The 24745-nt window shown below is 36.9% G+C and overlaps 2 protein-coding genes across 2 annotated transcripts in view; both read left to right on the top strand.

Moving 5' to 3' along the window:
• LOC121412124 (zinc finger CCCH domain-containing protein 13-like) overlaps positions 1-18434 on the top strand; it is a 45415-nt gene extending 26981 nt beyond the window's left edge. Inside the window, exons 10-25 of the mRNA XM_041605029.1 lie at positions 567-701; positions 1276-1477; positions 1660-1757; positions 3946-4172; positions 5098-5209; positions 6032-6080; positions 7065-7224; positions 7902-8239; positions 10593-10808; positions 11531-11746; positions 12415-12597; positions 13634-13722; positions 14864-15169; positions 15810-15968; positions 16790-16905; positions 18330-18434. Of these exons, the coding sequence (XP_041460963.1) occupies positions 567-701; positions 1276-1477; positions 1660-1757; positions 3946-4172; positions 5098-5209; positions 6032-6080; positions 7065-7224; positions 7902-8239; positions 10593-10808; positions 11531-11746; positions 12415-12597; positions 13634-13722; positions 14864-15169; positions 15810-15968; positions 16790-16905; positions 18330-18434 (2711 nt within the window). The remainder of the gene's footprint in view (positions 1-566; positions 702-1275; positions 1478-1659; positions 1758-3945; positions 4173-5097; positions 5210-6031; positions 6081-7064; positions 7225-7901; positions 8240-10592; positions 10809-11530; positions 11747-12414; positions 12598-13633; positions 13723-14863; positions 15170-15809; positions 15969-16789; positions 16906-18329) is intronic.
• A 291-nt stretch (positions 18435-18725) lies between these two features.
• LOC121412269 lies at positions 18726-23555 on the top strand. The gene is made up of 6 exons (XM_041605167.1): positions 18726-18808; positions 20147-20216; positions 20563-20709; positions 21337-21472; positions 22759-22864; positions 23204-23555. Exons 1-6 carry the CDS (start codon positions 18762-18764, stop codon positions 23286-23288), a joined length of 591 nt encoding a protein of 196 aa, XP_041461101.1. The 5' UTR covers positions 18726-18761; the 3' UTR covers positions 23289-23555.
• Positions 23556-24745: the final 1190 nt, after the last annotated feature.

Raw genomic sequence — 24745 nt, 5'->3', positions numbered from 1 at the left:
TCTCTATTTCTCACTTTCCGTTAATCTATGCCTGTTCTTTGGACATTTCTGCTACAGTTCTTATGACTGTCACTATATTCTATTCATTTTTTTTGGAGTGGGTCTGTGGTCCTTGCCATTAGAATTGCTTGATATGCGATTCATAAATTCGAATATTAATTACCTTAGCGACAGATCAATGCATCTTACTGTTACTGCGAGCCACTTTTATACACACACAATAGCAATCAGGGGCCCGTCTCACAAAAAGTTGCGATTGATCCGATCAATCGCAACTATGGAAAGCCAGCAAAGTCAACGTATAAAATGCATATTTGTTCAAAAAAATTCTAGATATGAATGTATATCCATAAATTCATTGATTTCTTGACAATTTGCTGTGTTCTCCTTTGTTTACAAAGGACATTGTACAAATTTCCTGTGGAAAAAATTATGACCCCAGTGGATTTCCATAGAGATACGATTGATTGGATCAATCGTAAACTCTTTGTAAGACGGGGCCCTGGTGTCCCCAAAGTTATTTAAAGCTGTTGCTGAATGGATATATATTTTTCTCTCTTTTCAAGATGGCGATCGACATCGAAGAAGACGGAGGCGTGATCGCGATGACGATTCTGTGGTCGATGGTGAAAGTGCGCAGTCTGATGAGATGAGTGATGACGGCTCGGATGAAAGCAGAAGACATCGTCGTCGTAGACGCGGTATGAAAAAATACTCTATTTAAAGGGACATGATTACGAAATATAATAACATGGTTTGAAAGGGTTATGTATTTATTTTTGTTGAACTTTGATTTCATTTCTATATGAAGAAAAGGAGGCGCGATAGCTCAGTCGGTAGAGCGGGGGTTTCGGACTCCGGTGACCCGGGTTCGATTCCCAAGTGGTGCGCTAGTGCCCTTTGGTAAGGCATTTATCCCCATTACCATGTCCCTCGGAGAGGACTTTAAGCCGTTGGTCCCCTGGTTGATTGCTCACAAGCATTCGTGCTTTCTTAGCAGTCAGGTAAAAAAAACCTCGGTATAACAAGAAGGAAATTCTCCTTGAGTTTATTTCAATTTCGAAGACCGCATAATTAACGTGTTTTTTGTAAATTAATAAAATTTATTCAACATAATCGGGCAAAGTATTAAAGATATTTGCATTTCCAGTTTGCTTTCTTTTCATATATAAAATTATACATTCTCAATTTCCTCTCCATCGTCGTCATTGACGTCAGGATATGGAAATCCATTTATAAACTATCAATCTACTTTCTCCATTGAATATTAACCAGGTGATGGCAGAAGGCATCGCCGGAGAAAAGGACGCCGAACCACCAGCGATGGATCTGAGGGAGACGATGATGATGGGTCGCGACATCATCGGAAACGACGACATCGTGGAAGACGCGAGGATGATGGCGACGATGTTGACGATTATGACACGCACGGGAGAGGAGGTCGACGTAGGAAAGGAAGCCGAAGAAGAAAGCATGGGTGAGGAATTCGATATATAAAAATGAAACGAAAATGACAAGACGAATCCATTCTCTTCAATTGCAAATATTTGTGTTACCGAGCCAAAGTCCGACTATATAAAGTACAGACCGAACTTACTATCATTCATCAGTATCATTAATTTCATTGTTGCACTTTGTCTTTATCATGTTTGTACCAAGATCGTCTGACGATTCAACTGAGAGCGATGACGGATCTGATGACGATGACGGTGGACATCGACGAGGAAGAAGGCGAGGTCGAAGGAGAGATTCGGATGGTATGTTAAAATATTCTGTATAAATGGAGTGACCATTAACATGCTTTACTCTCTAGAATTGTTGCATTTGTATTTGTGTATTTTCGGTGTGACTTTATAACTGATGGTTTTAACGTTTTATTTAGTTTGGAGTTTGGTAGTAGTGTTTCATCATTTAACAAGAAAATTATCATTGTCATACCATAGTATCAGATTTCATGTTGGATGCTTTGTATGTTGACACTACAGCTCGACTATTTAATTTAGGGACTGCTGCCTGCCTTCACTACCACTACTAATGGAGGAGGCAACCGCGGAAATGTTATGGACTGTAAAAGAATTAATGATTGATAAATGTAGTCATAGTATACTATTCTTGACATTTTTATAGCCTTAAAGGCTCTAAAAAGAAAACTTTTATTCATATCTTTGGTTACTACTATCATTATCGTTATCATTTAAACAATACAAAATATGACCACAATTTAAAGCTTGCCCCTCCCCCAAAGTATATATACTACTACTACTTCTACTACTGCTACTACTACTACTTCTACTACTACTACTACTACTACTACTACTACTACTACTACGCGACTACTACTAAAACTACTACTAAAACTACTACTACTACTACTACTACTACTACTACTACTACTACTACTACTACTACTACTACTACTACTACTACTACTACTACTGCTACTACTACTACTACTACTACTACTACTACTACGTGACTACTACTAAAACTACTAAATCTACTACTACTACTACTACTACTACTACTACTACTACTACTACTACTACTTCTACTACTACTACTACTACTACTACTACTAAAACTACTACTTCTACTACGACTACTACTACTACTACTACTACTACTACTACTACTACTACTACTACTACTACTACTACTACTACTACCACTACTGCTTCCACTACTACTACTACTACTACTACTACTACTACTACTCCTTCTACTACAGTACTACTAATGCTACAACTTCTACTACTACGACTTCCACTATCACGACTACTTTACTTGGGCTACTATTTAGCCTTTTCTTTAGATCGTTTGTATAATAACTGCATTTAATTTGTTTTCGTGCATGTTACTTACATTTTAACACGTATTTAACTTTCATATTGAATACGATATATCCATATGCTTGATCTAATATGATATATAAATCCCCTTACTGCCCTCGTAATACTTTGTGCCAACAAAGCAAGCCGTGGTGAAGATGATACATATCATGGTTCTAATAAACACCGTGGTCAACGTCGGCGTAGGTACCATAACGATGATGACAGCGATGACGAAACTCGTGGAGATAATGATCATCGAAACCGTCGGCATGGTTATGCTGGGGATCACGGCTCAAAAGGGAAACATCGAAGACGACATCACAGAATGTATTCCGAGAGCGATGGCGACGATGATTACGATGATGGTATTAATTCATTACTAACATCACTAGCGTACCTACGGGGGGGGGGGGGCAGGTCTGTCCCCCCTGACGAGTCACAACCTATGCAAATGACGTATCCCTGCCCCCCCTGACGAACTTGAAAGACCTTTTTGCCCCCCCCCCCCTTGATGAGCTTGAAGACCCTTTTTTTGCTTGTCACTTTTTTCTGGTACAATATCCTTTATTTGTGATTGAACACCTTTTTTTTGCTTGTCAAATTTTTGGGCGGACAGATTTGCCCCCCCCCCCTGTGGAAAATCCTAGGTACGCCACTGACTTACATAACATCAAATTGCATGCTATTGCTTATGTTATCCTAACTCATATCATTAACTGTACCTAACCACTTCAAATAACAACAAGTATAGTGATAGCGACAAATTGTGACCCTTCTCTCGTTCGTAAATCATATATATATATTTAGATGAGCTCTTAATATCTTACTAATTTTGTGTGTGTATAGTTACAATTTATTGAGGATTTATTTTTCGAATTACATTTCATTTCATAAAGATGAAAATATATTAAATGTTTTCTTACATGCCATTGGTTGGTTTAAAGTTAGTACAACGGTATAAACTGTACACCAACCGATGGTAAGTCATTGGAAATAGCTTTGTCCGATCTGTAGCCTTCATGTTTCGCCGAAATTATTGCGGCATTATATTGATGAGACTCTCTCGAACAAAGTACGATAAAGTAACCAAATCTAATTTCTGTTATCTTCGCAGATGAATATCCTCATCGCTCCAGTAGGCGCCGACGTCGAAGGCGGCACAGCAGCGGTGATGACGACGACGATGATGACGATAATTATTATGATGCATACAGCAGACGATCAGCAGGTCGAAGTAAGAAACGTGGTGGAAAGAGAAGAACGAATGAAAGAAGTCGACGAGGACGACGGAGAAGGAGATCGAGTGATGAGTCATCGAGCGAGTCCGGTTCTTCTGATGAGGTAAGCTACATTCTGCATTGGCCCAACACATTGTAAACAATACGAAACTATACAACATAATAAAAATGGTACAAATTATGAAGATTACCGGATACAATTGGACATTTTCTTACTCACTATACTGTTGAAAAGGCTCTTTCGCCCGACTTTTAATTACTTTTCACAATAACTTAAGAGAAATATTTTTCTCAAACTTTGATAGATCATTTGGCTGTTCCGAGGACTATCAAATTCTCCTTGTATAAATTTCTTCCTATCGTAGGTTTTATATATACCGTTACAAATTAAGGAAAAATAATAAATACATGCAACTAAGCCTAATAATGTTGATTTCAAGATATTTATCTCTGAGTTTGAGTCAGTGTTTTACATTGTCACATACATGTACTCACTGCAAAAACTCTGGTGTTGATTTAACATCAGCCCGGAATCTATATTATGTCCACACCAGAGTATTGTTAAGCAACACCAGTTTCGTTTCGGTCTAACAGCAGATAGGTGTTAATACAACACCAATTAGTATTAAAACAACATATGTTTGATTCCAAATTGCATAGTGTTGTTTCAATACTTCTCTGGTGTGGACATCTGGTGTTAAATCAACACCGGAGTTTTTGCAGTGCACATTATGTAAGTAGACAGTAGGCTTGTATGCAACTCTGAGTACCCAATTAAAAACATTATGACGAATCATTGAACATATTAATAAACTGAATAAATACAAACGTTCAAAGAACAACATAGTAAATGACGGACTTTAGCAACATCAAAATATATAGAGTTGGTCGAGAACTAATAGTATGTAGAACAAACACTACAACATTTTGTATTTCACAGGGAATTATGTTCTGTTTTTTCCATTTGTCAAGTATAGGGATCGAATATTCCAGCATTTTACATGTTGTTCCGCTAATTCTTGTTTAAGTATTCCAGTGATTCGTCGGATGATAGTTCCAGTGGTCGAGATAAGAGGAGAAGAAAAGGGAAACAATCAAAGAAGAAAGACAAACATAAGAAGGAAGGCAGTGACATTAGCGGTGAGGTTTCATGATAATGAATTTATCAATTGAATAAATGAATTCCAATTTTCTGGTGAAAATGTCTACCGATTTTACATGTTTTGTTCACCTTCGAGAAAAATGTGAAAATCAAAGATTAATAAAAGCGAATTCTATGTGGTTGTTATTTTTGATAATGTCAGGGGATATCACGATTTTTTACTGCTCTGAAAATGCAACTTTCACATGATTCAAGCATCTTTTATTTTGTTCTGGAGAATATCGCACTCGAATGAAAGCGTGATTTTCGTTTTAATCTGGTGGGTATGTCATTTACTTCCTGTTGCAAGCATCGGGAAATAGACCGAGATATAATGCATATCAGATTAGAATACAGAATATCGCATCCCTGTGTGCCTGGCAAGAATCACGTAAGATGAAGCCATTCTTTCACGTGGGCTAATTGGTGTCTTATTGATATCGAAAGGATAGTAAAGTTCTTGATACCATCATTTATTTGTTGTCAAATTCGTCTAGGACAGACAAAGTAAAACAACATTTTTTTGTTCACTTTCATAAAAAAATTGGAAAATTAAAGATGAATAGAAGCGAATGCTATGTGGTTGTTATTTTTAATAACGCCAGTGGGATATCAAGATTTCAATGAATGATACCAATGGTGATTGGATGGGGCTGAGTGGTAAATGATCACCTCTCTTGCAGTTCATTCCCTTCTCTTTTAGCGTAGCAGGTGGATTCTTTTTTTTAAACAATCAATAAAATATTCAGAATTAAACTCGGAACATAATTAATGATATATTGATATCGATTACAGACGTGTGTCTCTCTTCATTAATGTAGGTTCGTCAAGCTACGACAGTTCATACGACAGCTCTTACGATTCATCGAGGTAGGTAATACAATGCATATATCAGGTTAATGATAGACATTCCTACAATAAATTCAAACTGTAAAAATATGTCGTAATATCATAGGAGTAATGAATGATACACTGTAAAAACTCTGGTGTTGATTTAACACCAGCCCGGAAACTATTATGTCAACACCAGAGAAGTATTGAAACAACACCAGTTTGGAATCAAACCGATGCTGTTTCAATACTAATTGGTGTTGTATAAACACCTATCTGGTGTTAGACCAAAACGAAACTGGTGTTGTTTAACACTTCTCTGGTGTAGACATATATAGATTCCGGGCTGGTGTTAAATCAACACCAGAGTTTTTGCAGTGTAATAACGTTAACGTTTTATTTACCCAGTGTAGCCACTTCAGTTATAAAACTGCTCCACCAGCGAGCCCTGCAAAACTTTGCATATTATTATACCTTTTCTCTAAATGCTTGCGCCAACCCATGTTAAAAGGCATAATTTTCCAATTTCAAGAGTCTTTTGGAATGGCTGACTGGGGTGGAACCCACAGATTCCCGTAAATGTAGTGGGCGCTCTACCATTGATCCACTCGGCGTCAATGCTGAGTTAGGTAAGCCCAATTTAAAAGATATTGCGCCATGTTCGTAACCAATACTGGGTTGGCCGAACTCTCTACATGTATTTATGGCCCTAGATTCGGTGCTGCTATACTTTACTTGGTTATATTTTCTGCGTCAAAGAAATCATGACAAAACTAGTTGTCGTGTCATATTTTTTGCCCTATGGTCCAATCAGATTTTTTTTTCTCCATCGAAGTATATATATACTACAAATGTAATTTGTCAGAGAGCAAAAAATAACCTTCTGGTTAAATTTCATTAATTCTTTTTTCTGTACCTTATATTTTGTTTTACATTGTAAATTTTGTTTAAGTTGAAATGAAAAAAGAATGAAATATATACAACCACTCAATTGATCAATTTTGTATGCATTACTCTTTGCAGTAATGGGAGTAGTTATGACTCCGATGACTCGAGTTCAGAGAGCTCGAGTAGTAGCAGCAGCACCTTCTCTATCACCAGTGAGTCGTCGGAAGTCAGTGAAGCCAGCGAAGTCAGCAGCGTCGCGACTGACGACATTTCCGATGTCGACAGTCAACTCCAGGTTAGATTATACAACCTTTCAGAGTAATTTCGCTATCCATATCTGTGGTATACCCCCTCTCTCTTATTAACTCACCTTTATGTCTATAATTACTATTCTGCCTTTTATGCTACACTGTTAACAGGATTGGTCAAAATGATTGATCACTCTTTTGGTTAATACGTGTCCGGCCGAGAAAAAAAAATGGTAAAAATCAACCAAAATAATTGTCATTCGAAATCCACCAGGAATTTTGTTGATTTTGACCAGTTTTATTGGTCGGACACTAATTGATAACCAAGAGAATGGTAATGTTTACCAATTTTTTTTCTTTAAAGGGTGTACAGTCATATAAATCATGTTATTTATAATGACACATCATATTGGTCGGTTTGGATTCGGTTTCGTTGGAGTGACTATATCGTTCGCCTGTTATACTTGTCTTCTACCATCGCTGAAATGACAGTAATGACAATTCCACTGTACAATGCGATGAATAATCCTGATATTCTTAGTGTATATGCTCAAACTAATTTGGTATTTCTGTTTTCTGTCTCTGTTATTTTTGGGACGATTCTTTATAGGTGCAGTGTGACTGCATATATCAGCAAAGGTAAATGTATAAATCATTTGCAATTTAGGAAACATTTCAATCAAATTACAATTTTCTTTTAAATGATAAAATTTACACGTTTTAGGGAGAGGAGAGGTTGAAAGCTATCCAAAAGAAAAAGCAAGAACGAAAGGAGGACAAGGCAGCGGAGAAACAACTCAAGAAATACCAGGAACGAAAGAAGGGAAGAGAGGATAAGAGAGAGAAAAAGAGGAAGAAGAGGGAGGAGAAAGTAGAAAAGAAGAAGGAGAAAAAGGAGAAGAGGCGTCTGGAAAAGGAAGAACGACGGGACGGAAAGCGTGATAGAGGGAAGAGGAAACACGGCAAAAAGGAGGAAGGTAGCACAAGTGAAGAGGATACCGATGATTCGGATGATGGGAAGAGCAGAAAGAAAGATCGTAAAAGCCGCAGAGATAAGAAAAGGTGAGCAGGTGTCCTTGCCATTTACCGGTCTCTTTATGTTCTGTCATGCTTATGTCACGTTTAGCATCCGTTGACCTTACAATGCTCGCAAACGAATCGTAACTCCCGTATATTGTCCCCAGAAGCTGTCGTTCGGATCTAGCCTTATAAGACATAATAATTTGATGGGCCCACAATAATTGTGGGCAAATCGTATATGGCCAGTGAAATGGTTAATTTATCCCATCCGGCCGACAAATTTAGAAAATCACAAGCCCATATTTAGCCCGGATCATCGCAATATCACTGTAGGGAGGCTTCGCTGATCGTACAGAGATTGTACGATTCTAAAAAGACACGCCGGGTTAATAAAATCTCTATAAGAGATCGCTGGGTCACCCCGCGATCTGTATGATATCTTTAGTTAGGAAAATTTATTATTCAATTTTTACACGCACTATCGCTTTTTTAAATCGTGTTGCCGAATGTCCTCGAATTCTCTGAAGGATCTCATTTTAGTTACCAGCGAAGCAGGGCGGATCCGGCTTTTTATAAAGGGGGGGGGGGGGGTTGGGGTGGTATGGGAGGGAGCGTAGCAACCGAGTCCAAGCGAGCGGAGCGTAGGGAAATTTTTTGAAAATCTGTGTGTGAAAATGGCGTTTTCTTGCATCTAAAACACCACTATTTTTGGTATAGAGGTCGTTGCTAAATTAACCCCCATGAAAATTTGTAAAATTAAGTTGCATTTTCCTGCAATTAATGTAAGGCCAGTTAACAACACAGATACAAAGAATTAGGGACCTTATTGGAATAAGCACTGTTAGCCTAATACTTTTATTATGAACAGCTTGTCACTGATACTCACTGGCAAATACATAGAAATAGAATAAAATAAAATTACAAGTTTAAAAAAAGATAAGATTTTTAAAAATGGTCCCCAGATTTTTTTTTTTTTTTTTTTTTTTGGGGGGGGGGGCAACCCCCCAACCCCCCCCCCTCTAGATCCGCTTCTGCGAAGTCATGTAATCCTCGATACACTTTTATACTCACATATTGCAATATTCTTATGAGAAACTAAATTGTTATGATGTACTACCCTATCATGTGAACATATAATTGGGTATAAAAGAAATCTACCTACACTCTAAAAATAAATCAGTCATAAATGACTAGTTAATAGGGTCAGCTGGGTGCAACTGTTATTCTAGTCATATTTTACTATTTTCTAGTCATATTTTACTAGAACATAGTTATTTTTTACTAGAATATATGTCAGAAATGTGAATATCAGTGATTGTCATATCAGTTGCTCCCAGCTGACTACTGGTCTAGTCAATTTGACTGATTTGTTTTAAGAGTGTATATTCAATTTTTTCTTTAAAAAATATCATCGTGGACCTAACCCCTTTTGCAACTAAACTGAATTGAATCCAATCTCTTTTGATTAAAACGTGTTTTTTCTTTTAAATTTCAAATTTTCTTTGGTAATCATCAGAGAGACTAAAAATTTAGAGGTTTAGAGACAGAAAGCAATAATATTTTTGAAAAATGGACCTAAACCCTTTTGACAAATGAGTTCTTCAGAAGAGTTTAGTTGCAAAAGGGGTTAGGTTCACTCCAAGAAAATCTTTTTTTTTTAATTCTCCCATATTGCAATATTCTTATGCGAAACTGAATTTTCATGATACCCTACCATATGAGAACATGAAATTAGGAATATAAGAAATTCACCTGTCGTCATAATTTTTACGATATTCTTTTCCCAAAAAATTCTTTGTGGACCTAACCCCTTTTGAAAAAAAAGTGATTTTTCTTTGCCATCTTAGTTCACTTTTTAATAGGAATTTTAACTTTTCTTTGGCATCATCTTATAGAGCTACTAAAAATCTTTACATTGAGACATGAAAATCAGATTTGATGAAAAATTAACCTAACCCCTTTTGCAAGTGAGCTCTTACACCATTGTCTTTTCACTCTTCTGTTACTACCAGTTTTCTTGAAATGGAGTGTGAGGGGAAAAAGTCACAACTTCAAATAAACTGATAATACCAGGAAAAAAATATAATTTATTATACTAATTTAATCTGAGCAAAACTGCCTCCACCATTCAAATATTACACTTATGAGTAAATGACTCGATTATTCAATAAGTCAATGAGTGTTATTCTCAATCCATCAATTTAATCTTGGAGTGATTTCCTTTGTCTATGTCTTTGTTTAATTGGTAATTCCCATTTATTTTTAAAAATCTATTCATATTCAAAAGTATTTCCTTGTTTGTGAATTCATTTTCTTTCCAATTGAAAAATATGTTTATTTTTTAAATAAATATATCATGATTTATATCAAATTCACATTTCAATTTTCTCATCAGAGAGCGACCTGTCAGTGCCGTGAGCACTGTCGGTACTGTTCAGAGTGACGAAATATCTGTGATAGACAGCGCCCTCAGCGACAGGGAGAGGAAGCGGTTGAAAGCACAGAAGAAAGAAAGACTGAAGCAGAAGAAAACTGAAGAGAAACAACAAGCAAAGAATGAGCAAAGGGAAAAGGAGAGGAAACAGAAGAAAAAAGAGAAAGAGAAAAAGAGGTATGAGTGTTTGATTGTGATCGAGGGAATGGCTGTAGTGTCAGATTCAGGGCCTTCTTTAGGATTAATAGTAATGCATAAAAAGTAATGTGTACAAATTCGAAAGTGAAAGGAAAGTAAAATGTTTTAAGGTAACGATTTTTACTCGGTAATCCTGAGTGATACTTCCTGGCGGAGGATTTCAGGGCAAACGACTACGAGGTACAAGGTGTCATCCAAGCGTTTCCTGTCGAGACATATTTTTTGAATACTCAATGTAATGTGGAGGAGCCGTGGTGTAGTGGTTCTGACTCTCGCCTTGTAAACAGAGTGTTCGAACCCACCGCAGTCTGGCATCCTTTGGCAAGGCCACACTTAATCCACACTCTCGACCCGGTAAGATGTGAAAGTCATTGGAGCTTGTCCAGTATTGTGTGCGCTTCACCGGCGACTGACTAAAATACTCCAGGGAGTGGAGGATGTGCACACATTGCGGGAATGACTAAATGAATCCGATGACAGGGGTAAATTACACATAATAATGTTAAGCGCTTAGACACATAGTTCCCATGTATTAAACGCTATATAAAAGCGGATTATTATTATTATGTTCTAAGCTTTTTTAAATGAATAACTCAAGCAAGTTAATATATTGGCTCAGTAAATTTCAAACGAAGTCTGAAAACTAGCCTGTTCGCCCTGCTCTGTATGAAAAGCTTCATTTATTTTGGTATTTTCTGAAGAATAAAGCGAGAGATTGAGCGAGAGCTGGATCGAATGAGCTCGGCAAGCACGGTTAGCAGTGTCCATAGCAGTGAGCTCTCTCTTGACGAGGAGGATAAATATCTCGATGAAGAAACAAGAAAAAAGAAGAAAGCAAGCCTGAAAAAGAAGCTTTCGAAGGCCAAGCAGAAATCCAAGAATATGATGAAAGCAGTGGCAAAGGTCATGGAAAAGAGGTGAGAACATTGGACCACAAAATCTGATACTGTAATACATTGGTAATGTTACCAGTTGATGCAAATTCAATGTCATGAGAGACAGCATAATGAGTTCACATCTAAAGAAGATTTCATAGCTTTTTGTTAGCTCCTTAAGATTATTGTACAGTATTTCTAATTTGATGAAAAATATACTATATTATTTCATGTATTATGTTTCCCGGGATATGTTTCAACCAGGATTTCCAAAGGGGGAGGGGCACATTTTCCCGAGCAAAATTTAACAAGCAAAAGAAGTTCTCACTTTTGTATGAATGAAATGTATTCGCATTAAAAATATATGCTGTGAATTTCAAAAGGGGAGAGGGCTCAAAAATGTCATATTTACATTAAAAATATTGATGATGGTTCTCAAGGGGGAGGGGCACAGGAAAGAAACTTGCATACTTGCATACTATTTGAAGATGCCTCCTTAAGAATACAAATTGGGTTATATCAAGCAAGTTCGCTGTATATTTTATTTGACAGGTTTTTCAGTTTAATATCACATGGTAGCATATATGACATTGAGAGGTCATAATACTTGGCAAAAAATATGACAGCTAGTTTCAATGGTTTCCATTTTCTTGCTTTTATCTTTAACCATTGAGTCTTACGATTTGAATGATCATTCCTGTGTATTGTAGACAAAGAGAAGGGCGTGACGACCCGCTATCGTCGGATGATGGTAGATCTACTAAGGGTGTATCCTTCGCTGATCTTGCCGGTGGGAAAGAGTTCAAAAGCATGGTGGATTACGCCAAAGGCAGCAAGCGAGGCCTCACTGATAAAATCGAAAAGACAGATGGGCGTGGCATGGACTGGATGACGTAAGTATGACGTAAATTGTCCCCTTTCATGATGGCAGTGGATCCATCAGCGTACACTATAAAAAAACCTGATTTCACAGGAAAAAGAAGATTTTGCAGAAAGCAATAACAGAATCATTCTGTAATTTCATAAAACAGGAATATTTCTTCAATTTAACAGAACAGGTCTGTTTAAAAAGGGGATAAGGGTGTTTTATTTAAGGAAATTTGTCAGGTTCCATACACCAAATACCCATTTCCTGTAATCTTATATGATATAATGTAAGATTACGCAATCTGGTAAGATAACAGGGGTTCTTGAGACACTGCTGCAGGAACTTCTTTTATTTTAAGGATAAATTTTCTAACAGTGTATGGGGAAGGGGTAGCCGTGAAAACCTAAACCCTCTGCTTACGAACATGGTGTCCTGTCCCCCAACCCTATAGGAAATGGGTAGACCTTGGCCTCTTTTTTAATCTATATTAGTAAATAAGTGTTTGGTACCGCAGAATCGTAAAATAGCCTTTAAAACGGACTTACTGAAGCTTTTCGACATGCACCTATCGGAGTAAAACACCATAAAAAACTCACCAAAAACACAACATCTATGTTATTCATTTTTGGTACTTGTCATAAATATTTTGCCCCTTTTGACCAGGCTTTTCATAATTTGACTCTTTGACAGAGGAAGGCAAGTGTGACTTTACAAGACGGATATTACAAGATTTTTTTTTAATTTGTCGATAATACATTGTAAAAACTGCGGTGTTAAAACTGACAACAATTGGTGTTAATAGAGGACCACACCCTGAGGTGTTAAAATCACACCCTACAGATTAAACATAACACTAAAGAGTGTAAATGTAACAACAAAAGGTGTTGTAATAACACCTCTAGGTGTAAAACTAACATAACCAATTTAACACCGGTGTAAAATAACTGGTGTGGTCCTCTATGTACACCGATTAACACCACAGTTTTTGCTGTGTATGAGCTTATAGAAATAGACAATATTAATGTAGCCTATATTAAGCAATGTTCTTATATCATCTTTAGGGAATGGCAGTTATTAAAAGAAAAGCAGAAAAGGAAAGAAGAGATGAAACTGAAGAAGGCAGCAGAAAAGGCTGATGAAGATCCATTGGGTGAGTTTATGACAGAGTCGCACAAGCGAAACCGGGCCGATGGTAGATCATTGGAAATAACGCCAATGGCCCGTATTCTGATAGCAGGTTTAACTTAAACTCAGGTTTAAAGTTGTGGTTTAAGTATGGATAGCCAATTGTTACATAAATTACTACAGTAGAGATATCATACTTTCTATCATTTGGCTCTCAAATCATTCATAATTCTCTAGGAAGTATGAATAGTTGATTGTCTTCACCATTGATGAATCAGAAAAGAACACAGTAAACATAAGGGACACACAACTTAATAAACAAATTTGATACTTTTGGCTTTCCATACTTAAACCACAACTTTAAGCATGAGTTTAAGTTAAACCTGCTATCAGAATACGGGCCAAAATAGGTTTAATTGGTCAGGGCACCGTCTAACAAAGAGTTGTGATTGATCCGATCAACCACATCTATGGAAAGCCAGCAACGCCAACATCGGAAATACATCTTTGCTCAAAATGCTTGTTAGATTTGATTACATTCATCGTTGTATTGATATTTTGATTTGTTCCACTTTGGTTATAAAGGACATTGTGCAAATTTCCCGTGTGAAAAAATATGCAATGATGGAGTCCAAAATAGTTGAGGGTTAATTGGATCGATCACAACTCTTTGTAAGACGGGGCCCTAGAGTCAGTTTTGTTGAATAAATGATTGCAGAATTACATAATTATGATCGTTATCGGTCTCTTTTTCAATAACGTAAGTTAAGTTGAGGCAAGAATATTAAATTGACAACTTTAGGACTTTCTTTCTGCAACCATGCAAACTGTCTTTTTTTATATCAAAAAGCTTGATGCTAAACCCTCACTGATTTACGACTTAATGGGTATATAGAAATAGAGAGGGGGGGGGGGGTGGAGAGAAGGAGGGAGGGGTAGATGATAACAATATTTTTTCTGTTATTTTTTTTATTAAATCTGGACCTCTTGCTTAGCCGTGTTGATGTACTAGTCACAATAGCTTATTTTGAAAACTGTCAAGCTGGTGTAGCAGTGAGGTTCATAAGATTTATTCTGGATTTTGGCTTGTTGAACATCGATTTGCAGTTATGATCTTCAATCAAAATCGACTATTTCCTGTCCTTTATTTCTTTTGCGATTTCCAGCTGCGTATCGAGAAATCATCAAGGCTGAACGCGATGCCCGGATGAGCAAGGTCTCCAAGCTCAAACTCTTCATCAACCGCAACCTCGACATCCTCAAAGGGGGCACGGTCCGGGTCAAGAACGACGGCACCATCGCGGACGATGACGACTCCGATGCGGAGACCATCGAGATCGACGATGAGGGTAATATGGTGACGGTACCGACGTCGTTACGTTGCGAAGATGCTGATCTCAAGGAGTGGATCACCGATATGGATATGTCGAGAGGTACCACACCGGTCGTACCGAGTGATGATGAAAACGACCGTAAGTTAAACTAATATTTACCAATGTATTACTGAGATGAAGATGTAAGCATGTCAATATTGAATTGATTAATTACCTAAACTCTCTGACAAACAAATTATAGAATTAAAGAGAAAAAAAGAAGAAGACATAAGTAAAAGAAGAAGAAGAGGAGGAGGAAACGGAAGAGGAGGAAGAAGAAGAAGAAGAAGAAAAAAAGAAGAGGAAGGGGAAGATGATGAAGAAGAAGTAGTAGAAGAAGAAGGAGGAGGAGAAGAAGAAGTAGACGAAGAAGTAGGAGGAGGAGAAGGATGAGAAGAATAAAAAGAAGAAGAGGGAGAAGGAGAATGATGATAATAATAATAATAACAATAAGAAGAAGAAGGGAAAAGAAGAAGAAAAAAGAAGGAGAAGAAGAAAGACGAAGAAGAGCAAGAAGATGTAGTAGAACATAAAACGCAAACGAAGAAAAATAGGAAGAGGAAGAGGTCGTGAACAAGGGTGACACAGGAATGTCATATTCAGACATTGTTGATAAAATACTACTCTCCCCCCAGTAACCTTTGATATTGGATTCTTTTACATTAATGTTATCAATATAAATGCTGTATCCTTTATGTCATTTTGTTATCAAAATAACCTGTTTTTTTTTTACTTTTAGCTGCTGGAGTTCGTAGAGTTTTGAAGGAATTCCGTAAGAACCCCCACGAGATGACTGCTCATCTTCAACGTGTATTAGAAACAGCTTCAGAACTGAAGGCCGATGAATTGAACAGATCAACTCTACGAAGTCAAAGCGCACGGGCAGTCGACGAAAGAGGTAATGTATATCATGCAGTGGCCAATGAGGGGGAGGGGTGTGTGTCCACCCCCCCCCCCCGAAGAGAATAATATTTTTGGAAAAATACAATAGAAACCTGTGTGATCATAGTTTTGGACCCCGCAACGACAGGGGGAGGGGGGGGGTGATTTTTTAAAAGTTTTTTGTTCACATAAAATTTTGGCAAGGTGTATACAATACACTAAAAAAATGGTTTTACTCCTTGGCACCTTTAGTATCTAATGTGCAACCCATTGTTACATCGGCAGCACAAATATAAAAGTTACTTATTTGCATATTCTCGGTCTTTGAGCACCTTCATAGGTACCACCTCTAAGAAGAGAAAGATGCTCCCAACGGTATTTCTAAAGATGTTCAGTTTATTTATTTAATCTTAACATGTCTATTTAAAAAAAATAAATTTTGCAGGCAACGTGTTATAAATGTGATCATTAATTACACAAAAACATTGAAATATATATTAGGAATAAAAGTTGGCAAATATGACAATCATGGAAATAATAACGAATAAAAGTTACCTAATGTGAAAAAATATAGAAACATTAAGACTATAGTCTGTAATAAAAGTGGAAAATAAACGAAAGGAATATTGAAGAGACTGGAAAATTGAAAGCTTTTATTATTTAAGCCACATGAACATAAGACATTGCCTGTAAGCATAGTAAGATCACTCTTAGCATTGAACAAGGAGTAGACAGAAACTTGGCGTTCAGATTGAGGGTAGGTAGTAATTCTACACTTCATTCTTATGAATACTTCCACATCGATGAAAACTTTTCAGTTTTATTTTCTACTTTCAGAAACGACGATCGACTACATGAGCCACTTTCGTCTGGTAGAGAAGTCTAAACTTGACCCGATGGCTAGGTCATTCACCGTAGAAGACAAAGAGAGAACATGTGTTTTGACGCTGGATGTAAGAACATAAAATATAGGCAATCATAATGTTAAAATCATAAAGCTTTTCGCGGTAACACTGTAGTCACAGCAACGAAACCGTCTCTAAACCGAATGATGGACGGAAAGATAGGATCGTGGAGCGTTGTGGCCCAGTGGATTAGTCTCCGGACTTTGAAACAGAAGGTCGTGGGTTCGAATCCCAACCATGGCGTAATTTCCTTCAGCAAGAAATTGATCCACAGTGTGCTGCACTCAACCCAGGTGAGGTAAATGGGTACCTGGCAGGAATTTATTCCTTGAAACGCAGCGCGCGTAACAGCTGCACTGCTAAAGCCAGGGTAATTATGCTGCATATACTGTAGAGCGCTTAGAGACTTCTCACAAAGTAAGTATTAAGCGCTATATAATATTAGGCTAGGATAAGTTGTTTCTGTGACGGGATTGAAATTTTGTTGCTAGTAAACAATTTTCCTAATATACAGCGGGTACATTTATTAATATTTTTTTTAACCTCGTTCGGATGAGTAACGTTTGTCTCATGAAATTCCAAACAAAGAATAATTAAAGTTAAATCGTGACAGATTATAAAGGTGTTGTGGCTCAGTGGATGATTCTCTGGACGTTCAAGTTGACCACAAGGTCCGAGGTTCAAATTTGTCGACGGCACTTGCTTTCTTTGGCAATGCAATTATCCAAATTAGCCACTCTCCACCCCAGGTGTATTAAATGGGCACCTGGTAGGAAGAAAATTCCTTGAATGCTTGAGCACATGATCATGGCAGCCGTGCTAAAGCTGGAGTTATAGTAGGCAACGTTTAAAAACAAATTAACACTATATAAATGCTGCATATGAGAGATAATGGATCAAAAGATTTAAGTAGGCGTGCTCTCTCAGATTTTTTTTCTGTGTCTTTAGACAATAACAAATTCATCATAGAGGGCCGCCAATCTTCAATCCAATTCAATAATGAACTGATAATTTATTAAAAGAAATGCCTTGCAACCATAATGTTGAATTGCGCATTTTTGTTTAGGTAATAATCATCATCTGGAATACATATACCCCGCATGAGTCATAATTGTAGTCTGTAATATTCACTAAAATCATTTACCAATAATGATTCTTGTGCCATTTCACAAACTTCTGAACGCGACGTACAACTCAACTAAACGTTTTTCAGTTGTATGTGGCATATTCATCACAATATTGATCAGCTTATGCTCGGAGAAATATCATCGTCCTACTACAAGGGCCGCGGAATTTTTTTAAGGAGAGGGGGCTCCCTAGCCCCTTCCCGGTTCCGCTATCATTGTACTTGTATTTATCAATGTGATTACTCATAAAAATACCGCTCATTGCCGCTTAAGGATAATTTAAAATTGAATGATAAGTTTTTTTTTGTTTTATTGTTAATGATTCACATGTTTTATTTCATTTAGGCTATGAGAGAAGCTTTGAATGGTGTGCCGAGCCTAAGCGCTTTGAAAACCAAGCAACTGGAATATGTTCTCAAGGTTTGTCTTGGATTGCTTTTATTTCTTTGATTTAATGTTATTAAATCAGAACTGATTGGAATCATGATAGATACTACGGGATATTGAAATATTTCTTTGAAAATATTTTATATAAATACGTCTCGTTTACAAGGAGGATAATATATGTATGTCGAGGCTTCCTGTTACTATTTTTTATGTGTTATTGCTAATATAGGTTTAGTTTTTGTGTTATGTTATTTTCAAAGGCTTGTGGTCACTTTCTTACCATCATATGCACCATCATGCATCACAGAAGAAATTTAAATCTTTCACGTCCTATTTTCTTTTGATTTAAAGGTTCTCGATCTGGACGATCATTCTCGTATTACCTTTAAAATGTTCGCCGTCATCGGAGCTATATGTGAACGGATGACTGCCATGGAGTAAGTTTGCCTTTTTTCGAGATAGTACAGGATAAAATTTTGGTTACACTTCGTAATTCCGAAGGTTCGTAATTCTGAAACACGTAACTGCCTATACCTCGATGTTCGTTAATCCGAAAACGTAAAAGGGTTCGTTAATCCGAACATTTGTGGCGTTATTCCGAAGTTTCGTTATTTCGAAGGTTCGATAATCCGAAAAACGAAATAAGGTTCGATGTTCCAAAGGTTTGTTAGTCCGAAAACGAAATAAGGTTCGTTGTTCCGAAGGTTCGTTAGCCCGAAAACGAAATAAGGTTCGTTAATCATTACGTTTTCGGACTAACGAACCTTCAGAATTACGAACCTCATTTCGTTTTCGTATCAACGAACCTTCGGAATTACGAACCTCACTTTGTTTTCGGACGAAAGAACCTTCGGAATTACGAACCTTATTTCGTTTTCGGACTTACGAACCTTCGGAATTACGAACCTTCAGAAATACGAACCTTCGGAATAACGAACCTTCGGAATATCCGAACCTTCGGAATAACGAAGCTTCGGAATTACGAATGTATGCGAAAATTTTTGGTGGGACGTAAGATTTGTATATTATTCTAAAAGATATGGCTAGCATGGGTTGCAACATTTTCCGCTTGAATTCAGCAAGGTAGTAATGGTCATAAAGTTAAGATAAAAAATATTATCCTTCAAAAAATGAAGTTTCAAGTCTATTTTACTGATTCCATATCCAAACATAAATTATTGTAAAACGAATGATATTCTGAACTTATTTAAACTAAAGCAGCCTTTACTTTGAGAAAACTCAGGAATTTTGTTTTCAAGTCTGACCATCACCTCATCTCTTCGTTGTCAGATCATGTTCTGAGGACGCAGGCAAGGACTGCGTATACCAAATTACCTGTGTGTTTGTTTGCGTTTAAGCATGACTTTTTTTTTAAAGTTATTTTTTAAATAAAATTAACAATAGTAATAATGAAATAGGATTTGCATAGCGCACATCTACCTTGCTAGGTGCTCAGGCGTTCCTATATTACCCGGCTAAGCTAGTCTACCGATTCCGGTGCGCACAGCTTTTTGAGGAATTGCTTCCCGCTGGTACCCATTTACCTCACCTGGGTTGAGTGCAGCACAACTGAAAGAACACAACAGATTTTTTCAGGGTATATCAATAAAAGTTACACTTTTTAAAAGTCCTAGAAATAGAACTAGCAAAACAAAATATTACAGATTTGTCACCGAATTTCTATCAGATTTTTTGTATTTCTGCGCCTTCTCTCCACCGCATGTATCGTTATCTGGTTATTGCATTCTTTTCTTTTTTTTATTTACTGAATATAGTGCTGTTGGTCAGGCTCTTATAGACCAGAGTGATTTGCTCGACATCCAGCGAAAAATGGACCTTTATAGTGTAAGTATATCACATGAAACGATTCTAATAATGTTTGTGCTTTTTATATCGATCCCCAGTAGTGCAACAATTTCACCTATTAAATTGAATTTCAAAGGTATTTGTTTTAAAAGTACATCTGAATCAAACGATCACTGACATTGTTCTAGAGAGATTTTGAAAAAAAGAAAAAAAATGGATAATATTGTTATGCTTCATGATCTTTCCCAATACTCCATATTCAATTAAATTTGAACGTTTTTAACAATATCTAAAACAAATTAACGAAATGATCATTGGTATTGTCCTAGAGAGTGAAAATGTGACATTAAGTGTATTTGTGTGGTCACTTTTATTTTTTTCTCAGTCCATGTTTTACTGCAACGTGAGTTCTGAGCGGGACGATAATTACGTCACAGTCGAGACTCTACGGATCGAGTTGAAAGCAGGGGGTCTCAATCGCTTCCAAGAAGACTACATCATCAGCAAGATGAACCCAAGTGAATATAACACGGTATGAAAAATAAAATCTTTACTTGAGGGAATGAATTTTTAGTGTATATGTGAGTGTCAGTGTGGATGTTGATGAGGGTGGGTGTGGGTGGGTGTGTGCGAGAGGGGGGGGGGGAGATAGAGTGTCTGTGGAGTTTAAACAGGTATAAGGGTTAATGCGAGGGTGTGTGATGCCATAAGGTGCATGAGAGTTAAAAGGACGATTATTTCAAAAGATACTTATCTCTGCAGGTCCTATAAACTATCCCCAGGCAAGAAAAAAATTAGACTTAGTTTTCATATTAAATAAGATCAATGTGAAAACTTCTAACCGCTCGTCTTTATGGCTATGTGGAGCGTTGTGGCCCAGTGGATTAGACTTCGGACTTTGAAACAGAGGGTCGTGGGTTCGAATCCCAGCCATGGCGTAATTTCCTTCGGCAAGAAATTTATCCACATTGTGCTGCACTCAACCCAGATGAGGTGAATGGGTACCCGGTAGGATTTATTCCTTGAATGCTTTAGCGCCTATATGGCCGCTCAGCTACAGCCGGGGTAATGATAATATACCAAGTATATTTCAGCACATAATTAATGTGGATTTGGCGCTTTAGAAATACTCTATATTATTATTATTATTAAACTACAGGTATCGTTCTTGGATTACATGGCCTACATCCCACTCTTCCTCTCAATGCACGATAATATCATTGATAATCCGTTTGACTTCGCTGAGAAATACAACAAACCATCAACTGAAGCCCAGAGAGATATGAACCCTTTAGGTAAGTCATCCCCGCTGGCCAGCGGCGTGCAGATGGGGGGGGGGGGGCTTGGGGCGCCTGCCCCCAAAATTTTTCACGACCAAGATGAAAAACAAGAGATAATGAAAGAGAGAAGGGTGTAATATGATTATTATTATTATTTTCTGCATATTGTTTCAAAATTTATCACAAAAATTGATATTTGTAATAAAAATGTCTCGCTCGTTCGCAACTTTTGATAGATTTTGCCCGATGCTCCATATCTGGCCCCCGCAAAATGGTTGGCTCATTGCGCCACTGCTGCTGTCATTTAATTTGGCCTAACTGGGACAAAGGCGACTGGAATTTGTTACGTGGCAGATTTCATTCAAGTAAAAAAAACTTTAAAGCAAAACAAATACAGCTTGCTCAAAGACCGATATATGTTTTTGAATACAAAAATAATACCAATCATGTTTAACATGGTTAATATCTGCATAAACTTTTCTAAATACCATTTCAGTAATCGGCATGATTCGAAGTATTAAAAGAATCTAAATATACAATGTAAGTATAAGCATAGGTAACAGAAAGTATAAGTAAACGTATAAGAACAATACTTATGCGTTCCCATACACCATATTAGGAAATTTGGTTTCTACTGGTTTTTACAAAGAACACAACATACAAATACAATGTGTTTATGATTAGACATATGTATGCATGACGATGCCACAGGATGACCAAACAAAATAATGAATCATGAAATAAAAAAATCATGCTTATATGACCATTTAGGCTTCATCACGTTTGCCTTACAGATCAATTTAATTCTCAAATCATGCTATAATGTGGTATGAAGGTGTAATCTGATGATAATCATATCCATTAATAATTCTTATCAAATTTGTAGAGCGGGTAGATATTCTGAATATAATGCGCCATGTAAGTTCTATGTCATATTTATTATTGAATCGGATAAAGTTTGAAAATATGCAATTGCTGTTTGATCAAATCACCTATCCCCAAGAAACCATGAAACGCTTCTTTATTTCTCAGTCAACATACATGAATATCATGAATTGTGTTCTAAAAATCATAATCACGTTATTATTGTTGTTGTTGTTGTTGTTGTATTGTTGTATAAGTATTGTTATCAATGAATCAGCTAAAGATGGCAAGTATGCCTTCGGCGTTTGACTAAAGCAATTACTCAGGAAACAATTAGACAATTCTTTATATTTTACAGTTAACATATATCATGAATTGTGTTCTAAGATCATAATAAGTTATGGATACATATTTTTTATTATTATTATCCTTGGCAGGTTTTCCACTGAAGCGTTCATACCATGCACTTCATCACAGCCTGGTATCACGCTGCATGACGTCACCAGCAAGGAGGACTCCCCAGCCAAGTAGGACCAGTACCAAGTAGGTCTTGAACAAAAGATTACATAGTATTCGATTGTGACGTCATACGAACTGACATGTTAATTTCGCAGTTGACAGATTCCAGTGATTTCACACTGGCGCCACAGAATATTCCCGAAACTGTTAAACGTTTTAATTGTTAAAATGCTACTCTGTGTTTTGAGATGAATAAGCACAGAAGTGTTAAAATACAACAAGATGAATGAGAATAACGCCAAATAGTGTTGAAACAGTCACTATAATGACTTATAATAATAATACCAATTAATAGGTGTTTGATTAACAGCATAAGTTCTTTTCTAAAATTCCACTTTTCCTTTTCTGTTTCTCTCATTTCAGGTTACCGAATATCATTAGCAAAATGTCAGGGTTCAAGATCCGTCCTCAACCACCGAAATCTGCTTCAAAAATCCAGAAGCCCTGATTGGGATACCTAATGCTTGAACATTCTATGCAGCGAAAATTTTTCACAGGTTTGATGAAATTTAGGACTATGCAAAAAAAAAAAGAACAAAATATAGAAATTCAAGAAAGGAGATTATTTTTTCATAATCATAATTGTTCTTCTTCATGCGACAAAGCGTTACATTTACTTTGTAGGCTTGTGTAAGTCTATGGCATAAGGTTCAGATATCAGAGTATCCTATTGGCTAGCAGGAATCACGTGAAGTTGAATCTATCATAGTTTCACTTTGAGTTTTTTTTTTCCCCAAAAGAACAGTACAAAATCCATAGACATACAACTATGGCAAACGAAGTAACAACAAACATGTAATATATATGTATATGTCTCAATTATACACTTAAGACTTAGATGGATCATGGAATATTGTAGCTGAAAATAACATATCAATTTTGAAATGAAGAGGGCCACTGTGAAACTGCTTTCAAAGTGCTGAACTATGAACTAAATAAATATATATATTATATATTACTTTCACATTTGCAGCTGTAATGTATATTAGCAATGGCTTTGCATTTTTGTGATATAGATATGATATAGAATGATTCAATTTCATTGTAGACGGACAGCTGATTTTTACAGTATCTATGGGCTTAATATTTCGATTTTTATTCGTAAAAATCGTAATCATGTAAATATTAATTTCACATTTCATTTTTAAAATTAAGAAAACAGCTCGACACTTTTGCCTTTTCAACGCTGAGTTCTTGATCAAGGAAGTAAGATGACTGCGTTCTTTCTGCTCATGTCATACTGAAAGTTCTGAAATCTACTTGTCATTATTTTTTTGTATATTAATGATTGATTTTGAGATTATTTTTTGCGTGAAATTCATTGATGCCATTAGCTTTCTCGTTGAAACATAATCTCGAATGATTGAATTGTGAGTTGTGACATTTAAAAAATTATGTGCGCTTTGTCTTTCAAGAAGTGTGTTCTATCTATCGTTCTCATCATTTCAAATGTGGTTTTGTGCAAGCAGTATTTCTACAGTGATTGTTTCGTGCAACTTTAAAACCTTTTGATGTCTCTAAAAAGGAACATTTGATTGTAGTGACATGAGAAAACTCCCCCCCCCGGCCACCCCTATCATCAACGTACGATCCCATTCTAACGCTTCTTAGGCTGCGTTTATGCGACCTCGACCCAGAATCATGATTTGAATCACAATTTGAATCATGATTCAAAACAGCAGCATGAATCACGATCCGACAGAATCAGCGTTTATACGACCATCTTTCTAACGCTGTTTCTCCCTGAATTCGGGCCGATCCAGTGCGCATCACAGTGCGCAGTTTGACCCAGGAAGTATAGGTCAACATTTTCGCACGTGTTTCTAACTTCACGTCGGCTGCTAGATTTTTGCTGCCGCCGGAGCTAACGAGCAAACGTTTGTGCAAGTGCAACGCTTACTCGGC

This window comes from Lytechinus variegatus, chromosome 3 (genome assembly GCF_018143015.1).
Source record: "Lytechinus variegatus isolate NC3 chromosome 3, Lvar_3.0, whole genome shotgun sequence".
In the NCBI taxonomy this organism is placed as follows: domain Eukaryota; kingdom Metazoa; phylum Echinodermata; class Echinoidea; order Temnopleuroida; family Toxopneustidae; genus Lytechinus; species Lytechinus variegatus.
Note: the sequence above shows the minus strand (reverse complement) of the source record. Positions and strands in the feature narration are given on the sequence as shown.